The 10245-nt window shown below is 40.7% G+C and overlaps 1 protein-coding gene across 1 annotated transcript in view; it reads left to right on the top strand.

The window, feature by feature from the left end:
• LOC108784628 (sodium channel protein type 4 subunit alpha-like) overlaps positions 1 to 10245 on the top strand; it is a 338732-nt gene that overhangs the window by 161798 nt on the left and 166689 nt on the right. Inside the window, exons 12-13 of the mRNA XM_018553495.1 lie at positions 2119 to 2499; positions 5531 to 5575. Of these exons, the coding sequence (XP_018408997.1) occupies positions 2119 to 2499; positions 5531 to 5575 (426 nt within the window). The remainder of the gene's footprint in view (positions 1 to 2118; positions 2500 to 5530; positions 5576 to 10245) is intronic.

The following is a 10245-nucleotide window of genomic DNA, read 5'->3' as shown; positions in this document are numbered from 1 at the left end:
TAATAGGTTACATTAAAGAACATCCAATGTTTACATTTTCACCTTCATTACTGTACATGTATAGTCTCAGTAATATATTGTATTATTTTTTTTAACTACCGGTATTTTATTTGCATGTCATTTCTTAAACACTTGCCATCCTCTGCTAAGCTATATTTGCCATCCGTACTGCTGGCATATTGATTGGGGTGTCCTGCCAGTCGCTTAGTCTGTGGGAAGAAATGGGCACAGCTTGAAGATGTCTGGCAGAGCGGAGGCAGACTATTAGCAGCGACAGTGGCGATAGCCTGCCTGCTCACTATGATTTTGCACCACCACTGTAGTCCAAGCTGCTAGTGTGAGAGCACAGGGTGACAATGATGCAGTGATTCATTGAAGAGGAAATAGCATTGTCACCCTATTCAAATAAGTAATAATTCAAGTAAAATACTGGCAGGATCAAAAGGCAATTAAACTATGTTACAAGGGGCAGTTAGATAAATAAGATTTCATGCATTTGTGACTTTTTTTAATACTCCAGCATCGGATTTTTGCTAAAAGATTCATGAAGACTTCTGTTGTTGACCTCTTTCTATTAATGCTAGCTGCCTGACTATTCTGCTGACTCAGTGGCTTTGGTACTTTTACTCACCTGGAACAAGCATGCAGATGGGAAACGTTTGAGGCATGCTCAACCTGGCATGTTCAGGTCACCGTCAGCACCAATTCAGTCTACGACAATAGATCTTGGGACTTATGAAAAACTATTTTAGAATAAATAATACTATGCAGCCGTATGGCTGCATACTCCCATAGAGAAGAACAGGCTGTTGCGTACAAATCACACGCAGCCCCTGTCCTTCCCGGGAGCAGCCCAATACGGCCGTGCACGCAGCACGCATCTGTACGGACCGGCTGTTAGTCATGTGAATGAGGGCTTAGACTATCCCTTTATCAAATGCTTATGTGGTTGAGTCCAAAGATATGTTTTCAATGCAATACCATGGCCAAGCAGCCATCATTGCTATTAGACTGCCCAGCTTGGTTGACCCTATGAGGAGTTTCAGCTTTTAATGGCCTAATATGAAGCATCACTTGAACATGCAAAGCCATCCCACTTAGAAAAAAAAAGTTGCCTTTGATAAGGTTCTTATTAATGTGAATGTAGATACTGTTTTTTTATGTACACAAACTCGCTTGACTGTATCAGGGAACAAGAAAAGTAAAAAAATTAAAAATTAAACCTGAAGTTAACACTTTAGTCATAAGTGGGAAGTCAGATATGGATTGTAAGGTAAACATTCCTTTGAAGATCTTCTCCATAAATCAGTCATCTTTATAAAAGAAAGTAACCCATATGCACCTGTTCACGTTCCCTGGGAAGGAAGTAGCCACTGGACTAGTCTATCAAGTAAAGCATTCATTTCTTTTGCCACCTATTTGTTGCTAATTTAGATCAGATTAAAAAGAACTTTCTCACTTCTCAACAGCTGTCAAGTCACTTTGAGATGGGATATTGCTTGAAACAGCAGCTGCACTGTAAGCCATGTTGCTCCTGATTGTTTCTAGAGAGATTTAAGATTTATTTCTTTCTTGAACTTTATGTGTGTAGTGCTTTTTTACTTTTTATTCTTTTTACCAATCCTTTATATGTGGGCTTGAAAATGCTATTCTAATTTCCAGTCATGTAGCATGAAGGGACTATATAGTTGTTCAGTATGGATTTCACTTTCTTATTTATTATAATCAGGGCAAAAAACTTAAATATGAAATATTGCATATTAATATTATGTAGTATTCTGTCCAGCCAGCAGATTTCCCTTTCCTGCTTACTCAAGGAGTCATCACAGCAGTGCCTCCTACATTATTAGACTGCTCGGTATTGGTTTTAGAGGTTTTAATCATACAACAGTAACTTCATAGCAATTTTCCTCTACCGGGCTTTCAATTCACCTAACCCATACTGCTCAGGGAATTCTCTGTCAATAAATGTGAATAGTTTGACACATATATAGTGTATATGTATAGAGAGAGATATATGTATACATATTATAAAGCACAGGTTCTTAGCTGTGTAGCTCCATATGAATTAAATTCAACTAATACAATTGTGTTTTATTTTTTTTTATGATTTTGTAGTCTCTTCTTGGGATTGGTTTTGGACCCAGTTCAGCTAAACGAAGAATAAGCCAAGGGAGCATATTCAACTTCCATATCCGTGGTAGAGACCTTTTCTCAGAGACAGAGTTTGCAGATGATGAAGTGAGCAATGCCAGTGAGGGTCTCAGAGGGTCTCTTCTTGTTCCACGTGCTGGAAGACGCCACAGCATCCAAAGTCAAACAAGTGCACATTCATATCCAAACACTCCGGGATTCACACAGAACGGCAAGAGGAACAGTTCAGTGGATTGTAATGGAGTTGTGTCTTTGGTTGGAGGAGGATCTTACTCAAACCCAACTTCCCCGGGAGGACTACTGTTGCCTTCTGTAATTGTGGAGAAGTCCGGAACTGAGGAAAATGTAAGTTGGAATATTTTATCACTGGTATACCACAACAACTGTACGCCATAGCTGTATACTTTGTAGGTGATTTAAAAAAAAACATTACTTAGAATCATTGTGCTGATACTTTTTTGTAAGCAATCAGCAGAAGAGGACTTTTTGTATTTGTAGCCTGTACTACCGTGTAAGGGTTCTGCAGGAAAAACAGTACTTATACATTTAATAAGACATTTTCTATATGATCACAATAGTGCAGTGATATTGAAATCTTTATTACTAATGGTAAATTAAATTAAAGAGAGAAATGGGACAAATATTAGTGCTGCAGATGAACCCTCTTCTTTCCACTAGCTTATGCTAAATTATCTGTGCTGTAAACATTGTAAGTGGAATCTGATTGATCCTTATGGCTGGCTTTTCTTTGACCTGTTGACCTTTGTTGTAAATCTTCCCTATTTTGCATTAGTGTGCTTTGTAATGTGTTTTCAAAGTGACTTTGATTAAACTGGTGATGCCAGGAAAGAGCCTGATGACCTGAATGAGGCAGTAACATGTAGCAGAGAGCAGAGGTAAAATTGGCAGTGATGTTTGTAGGTACAACATACTGCAGCTGTGTTTTCTACAGATACAGAGCTTGTTCAGGTGGCTAAAATGTGGAGCAAAAATTATAAGCTCTAAGGGAGGGCCTAGATCATTTTGTTGCTCACAGGCTCTCTGCAGGCTGTGTTCACTCAGCATGTACAGCATATGTGTCAAAATCAAGGCCCGCATGATAATATTTGATTATCATTAGATCTGGCCCGCCGGTATATTGCCCACACTCAGGGCCGTAGGAAGGCCGAGGCGGCCTCACTCGCTTTGGGCGGTTGGGGGGGGGGGGCGCCACGGCCCGAAGATTTGTTAGTGTGCCCTGCCCGCCAGAAGCTTTCTCACGCTGCCCGCAGCGATCTTCATAGGAGTGAGGAGCCCGAGAGCTGTCGCTGGCCAGAGGACTGCATTACACAGCAGGCAGCCTGGGAGCAGCACAGAGCCACAAGGGAGGTGTCTCCCCTTCTCCATCACTTCTTCTGTATCTGTGACACCTGTGTACCTCCTGCCTCCACACTAGTATGTAATCTAATAGTTTTATCTCTATTTAAATTATAGTAAAAATTATGTGGGGGGATGCTCAATGGGGACAGTATGGACCTTGAACACAACCCGGCCGGCTCAGTTTGTTGTAGGGCGGGAGGGGGCGTGGCAGACCATTTAAATCAATAGCACTGCAGCCATGCCCCCCGCCCTCAGTGTGATCGCTGGCACCCGAACACGTGGCACATTTGTGCATGCGTTCCGGTCCAGTGCTATCTGCAAAAATGCTGCATGCACTACGTTTTGCAGATCGCACTGAACCAGCACTACTGTGCCACGCATTCAGGTGCCGGCGATCGCACTGTGGGCGGTGTGTGTGGCTGCAGTGCCATTGATTTCAATGCTTTGCCACATCCCCTCCTCCCCCAAAACAAAGTGACCTGGCCGGGTTGCGTTCTAGTGCGTTCCAGAGGCCGAACGCACTGGAACGCACTCTTTATGGTGTTATTGGGCCCTCAGGCTCAAGCACTGCCTTCGTGTGCAGTGTGTCATGTCATTTTCTCTCCGGCACGTTAGCTTGCAAGAGCGCGCATAGCTGAGCGTGCCGAGATGAAAAATTTCATCTTCAGCCAATCAGCTCGTGTGTATAAACCCGGGCGTCAAGATGCGAAGGCCATTCGGTTGTTATAGGCCGCCGTATTATACTGTGTGTATGTCATTTTCTCTCCGGCACGTCAGCTTGCAAGAGCGCGCATAGCTGAGCGTGCCGAGATGAAAAATGTCATCTTCAGCCAATCAGCTCGCGTGTATAAACCCGCGCGTCAAGATGCGAAGGCCATTCGGTTGTTATAGGCCGCCGTATTATACTGTGTGATATACTGTATAGACCACGGCATTATACTGTGTGTTATGCAATTATACAATTTGTTTTCAATAAACACTGAACCAGCCCGGCCCTCGACTTGGAACATTTTAAAAATGTTGTCACACTGTGTATTTGAGTTTGACACTCCTGCTATAGAGTGTCACTTGAGTGACAACCCTGAGTTTGTTGGGGTTGATGACTTGAAATCAAAGATGGCGGTGCCCAGCAGAAGTTTCAGGGCTTTTGGATGTCTACACAAGGGAGGCCTTTACAAGTAAATAACAAGCATAAAATACATTAAATGAACTTACAATTTTATGGGAAGATTTTTGTTGAAATAAATGGTCTGGTGATAGGGTCTTTTAAAAGCCAACAATTTGCCTGAATGTTAAACAGAAGTACTAAACTGCCTGAATCTAAGGCTTTCCTTGGATCCACATAAGCATCCGTCAAAGGATTCTAATGGTAGTAGGCTGACCAACCCCTGCATGACATTAGGGTGGAGATTTATTTCTAGCACATAATTATCTTTTTGCTGTATTTATATTTTAGCAGTGCAAATAAACTTCCATGTTACCATAAATTGAAAATATAATGAATATTATGCTGATCATGTTCACCTGTATATTATACAAAGTCACCTAATCCCTTTAAAGTTGCTTTTAAAGCGGTACTAAAACTAAGAGAAGACTAAACCTAAGAGAAATAATTTACTGCTGTATTCAAGACAAAAGATTGCTTTTTTAGATACCGATAGCATCTCCTTCATCTGCAGGCCCGCTAATTACTTCTCTGTAATGACATACACTGAAAGGGCGTTTCAGATGTTTCTTAATGCTGTTTGCTGCAAATTAGCAGGTATTCATGATAGAATGATGCCTCTAAAATGCAGCGTTGTCAGTTCAAGCAAACTGCCTTCACAAGGCCATGTGAAAATCAGGACAGGGGCTAAGAGCCACAACCTCTCAATGCGTGCACAGCCGCTGCCAATTTCTCTTCCCCAGCAGGTGGCTGGGTGCAAAATAGCAAATTCAAAAAGTGTTTCTTTATTTCTTTTCAGCTGAATGCTTGGCTCTGGTTAACATTTTACTTCTCATCCTCTGATCCTCACAGGGAACACATGAGAAAAATAAACTACATAGCAAGCGCCGTACAGAGGTTACTAGTACTGGCATACCAATTAAATTCTTCACAATCGGAGAAGTTCGCCTATGTCAGTTTGTACATTATTAAGGTTAATTATCTAGGAATATCATTACCTTTATTACTCACTGAAGACAGCTAATGACAAAGGAAGTTGGACAGTGTGTAAGATTTAAGGGTTTTTTATTTTGCTTTGTTTTTCTTGTTATATTTCATTGATCATGGAAATTTGTGTTAAAGGGTAGAACATTTAGAAATACACATTTTATTCTTGCCGCCACTGTCTAAATTAGTGTTTTTTTTTATCGGAGATATACTTAATAATGAACAATCTAATTTATTCCTCACAGCATTTCCTTAACTTAAGCAAATGTTTACATAAGAGATGAAAAGCAGCCCCATTTCAATGCTCTCCCGCAGCAGACCAGTTAGGTCACGCACTAAGTGCCTCTACCTGCAAATGAAGGAAAATTAACCGTAACAAATGTAGTTACAGAAACAGAAATAGAATGATAGCACAGAGTGTATAAACACCGTTGTATTGTATACTGTATAGACCACGGTATTATACTGTGTGATATACTGTATAGACCACAGTATTATACTGTGTGATATACTGTATAGACTACGGTATTATACTGTGTGATATACTGTATAGACCACGGTATTATACTGTGTGATATACTGTATAGACCACGGTATTATACTGTGTGATATACTGTATAGACCACGGTATTATACTGTGTGATATACTGTATAGACCACGGTATTATACTAATCCAAAAATCACTGCGCTAGGAGTGAAAGTCTAAATAACTAGTTGGACCAGCCGCAACAATGTGTGTGGGTAAACTTAATATATGGCAAGTGAGTTGCGCTCGGTCTAGAAACAAATTGAAAGTAAATGTTCAATGTGTACTCTTAATGTGTGGAAAATTATTTAACAAGTGTAAATACCGGGAATCAGTATCTCGGCTTGTAGTAAAAGATCCATCTGTGAAAATTTTTTTTTTTTAAAGTGTAGATACCGGTATCTACACTTTAAAAAAATTATTTTTTCACAGATGCATCTTTTACTACAAGCCGAGATACTGATTCCCAGTATTTACACTTGTTAAATAATTTTCCACACATTAAGAGTACACATTGAACATTTACTTTCAATTTGTTTCTAGACCGAGCGCAACTCACTTGCGATATATCACGGTATTATACTGTGTGATATACTGTATAGACCACGGTATTATACTGTGTTATATACTGTATAGACCACGGCATTATACTGCGTGATATACTGTATAGAGCACGGCATTATACTGTGTGTTATACAATTATACAATTTGTTTTCAATAAACACTGAACCAGCCCGGCCCTCGACTTGGAACATTTAAACTTTTTTGGCCCACTGTGTATTTGAGTTTGACACTCCTGAGTTAGTGACTTTGTAACCTCCAGCTGTACATGCAATGTCAGGTATTGTAAACTAATGGCTTTTCTTGGCTCTTCTTATGTTATTACAGTTCTGTCCTCATTGGCTTCCCTCTACTAGATCTATTAATACATTGCAGCTCAGATAACTTTACCCTACTCGAGAGTAGTTTGATTCTCTTCTGAGAAAATCTCTGGTGATTGCCTGTTACACCTACTGCGGATTTGTTCTTCTTTCTCAAAAACCTGTCTTCACAGTTGCCCTCCAAACTCCACAGCTGTAATCTGGTAATAGAACTGCATGGTGAGGGTGTAAGAAATGAAGTTACACAGGAGGATCCTGGAAACTCTGAGTGAAATATTGTCCTAGACAACAAAAACAAATGTATAGACAGCATAAATATTGTCCTAGACAACATAAACAAATGTATAGACAGTATAAACAAACGTATAAACCATATAATTTCAAAGAGATTAACTAGGAAATATGTTTTAAACGTTCTTGTAAATCAGCTTCAACTGCCCTTTAATAAATTGCATGCTGCCCAACAGGGCATTCCTTCACTTCATTCCAGTGTGCTTTCTTAGTTATAATGTGCTGGAAAAACAGGCTGTCATCAAGGACCTAGCTGCCTGATGACCACTGCTGAGACAACCTGCCTTCATGACTGATGTAATTAGAATCAGCCCAAAGAAACTGCACATTTGTCTTTAGCCCCACATCCCTGTATCCCCACATGCCTTAGTACCAGCCGTGAAAGGCTTCATGTCTTTATTAACTAATCAATCAATCTGCACAGCAGGTGAATTCACAGATTAACTTGACGCTGACTCGAGTATAAGCCGAGGGGGGGCACTTTTCAGCCAAAAAAATGGGCTGAAAATCTCGGCTTATACTCGAGTATATACGGTAACCAGATTCTAATGATGGCAGGCAAGGAGGTGGGCTGTCTAAGGACAAGTCATTAGGTCTCCAGGTTCTTGACAACAAACTTGACTTTCTAGACAAGTAGTAGGAACACGGGTCACTGTGCTCACATTTGTGGCAAAGTCTCTATTCTGGGAAGGGGACTCTTCAGCCAGTTCCTGTCCCTCCCCATCTAGGATTGTCATACTGACACAGGCAAGACCGTAACAGCAAAAGGCTTTTTTGTTGTTATGGGCCAAAGCTGATTCTTCCAAAGAGTGCATCTAAAAAAAGCATATTTCTTGATCGTACATCACGGGACACAGGGAGGCAAATTCTTTAACCACTGCATCATGCGGCTGTCTTCAGGTGATTGTACACTAGCAAATCAATCAAAGCAGCAGGATAGCCCTGCATAACCCCTACCGCTCACGGCCTGCCTCAGTTTTTTGCTAGTGTCCTTAAGTGATGGACACCAACTTCTCTCAGTGCTGAGAGAACTACTCCCCTTTACAATATTTTTCTCTGAGCTTTTTGGCAAGAAAAAAATTAGTATTTGAGAAAATATTAGTCCCTACTTCCTTCTTTTCTCCTTCATTTTTCCCTAATCTCTGCCATTTGTGTCACATGTTTTCCTTTTAGAAACCTCCATCATATCTCAGAAGTTTTCTTTTTTAAACCAAACCTCTTTAACTTGTCACGTGTTCTTTGGATTCCTCCTACAGAGCCTTTGTAACTTGTCAGATAGTCTCCTCATTCCTACTCCAAACCTCTGTCACTTTTATCAGATATTTGTCTCATTCCTCCACCACTTATCACTAGGGCGCCCCAGAAGAAGGGACCCTGCGTGGCCCCAACATGTTAGTTTTATGACATAATGTGACTTCAATAAATACGATAATAGTTCACACTGTCATTCTGTGGAGTGCTGGTGATTTCTTGCTTTGTGATCTGGAGGAACACGGCACCATCCGTGATATCACCACCACAAAAAATATGAAGAGGTCCACACGCTGTATGGAGTGCAATCGACTCATGACAACACATCGTTCCTTCACCAGACTTCTATCAGTTGTCAGATGTTCTCTGGATTCCTTCTCCTAACCTCTTTTTGCCCAAGCACTTAAAGTCATTTCAGCTGGATTCACCTCTCTCCACTCCCCTGAACTTCCTGCCCAGTACAAGATCGCAAGGGACAGCACAGTCTCCAGTAGATGTCCATCTACTAGCTTGGAGCTGGAGAAAGGGAGGAAGGGGGAGGAGAGTGGCTAGCCTTGCTGTGCCTGTGTGTATGTGGAGACAAACACAGCTTACTAGCACACACAAGGGAGGCACCAAAGGACCCTGCTAGAGAAAGGAGCCACCCTAAATACGCATATCAGGGCCAGTGCTCAGGGAACCAGACAATTATGCAGGAAACTAAAACTTTTAAAAATCAAGGAGCAGCATTCATTGTTAGTGATGTCAGCATTTGAAATAGCTTAAAACCCTTTTGACTTTGTTATCACTTTAATTCGACATGTATGATAATTTTGTCTCTCGCTGACCTTTGCTGTGGTTAAGACATTGTAACATAGTAACCTAAAAAACAAGCTTTGATAAAAGAGTGTTTTATGTAGTACAATGAATAGAATACTATTCCGATGCTGTTATTGGAAAGCCAAAGACTTTTATTTATCTCGACTGAATAATACAGATGCAATCCCAAAGTTAAACAATAAATACTGTTTTTGAAAGTGACAGCGGAGACTAACTTTAAGTGCTTTGTCAAAAACAATCGATACTTTTCCAACTAACGCACCACAATAGGATTACAAAGCATAGCAGCACAATAAGACATGGAAACATGTTAGAGAAAATGTTTATTTCCTATATAATGAACAGAAAACAGAACTGCATGGATAACTGTCCAAAGTGGGAATTACCACTACAATAGTTGCTAAAATACATAGGATATACGCAGTCTTTGTAGTTTTGAGTCAATTGTACTTACATAATATGGCAGTTCAGATCACAATGTTAATACACAATGTCTAGTAACCCATACTAGCCAATCAAAATGTAGGATGCTGAGGTTAAAGTGAATTTGTCATGAAATTAAAAAAAAACTTCTGCAGGTATCAAGTAATGGCACCTAGAGGCACATACCACCAGAATCTCCTGGCACAGCTGAATCTCAGACCATTCTGACAAGCAAAGTTTAGGCACTTCCTGCTAGCTTGCTCACCCTTTCCTGCACATGCCTATTGGCCAATGAGATTGCCCCTTATATACATGGGCCAGGGGAATGCTGTGTGTGGGGTTCTGGGGGCAAGATTTGCCTCTTAGTACCGGTGTGAAATCGGCCATG

The sequence above is a fragment of the Nanorana parkeri genome, unplaced genomic scaffold (assembly GCF_000935625.1).
Source record: "Nanorana parkeri isolate BGI_ZX_2015 unplaced genomic scaffold, ASM93562v1 scaffold121, whole genome shotgun sequence".
NCBI classification, from domain to species: Eukaryota; Metazoa; Chordata; class Amphibia; order Anura; family Dicroglossidae; genus Nanorana; species Nanorana parkeri.
The sequence above is the reverse complement of the archived record's forward strand: the minus strand, read 5'-3'. Positions and strand labels throughout refer to the sequence as shown.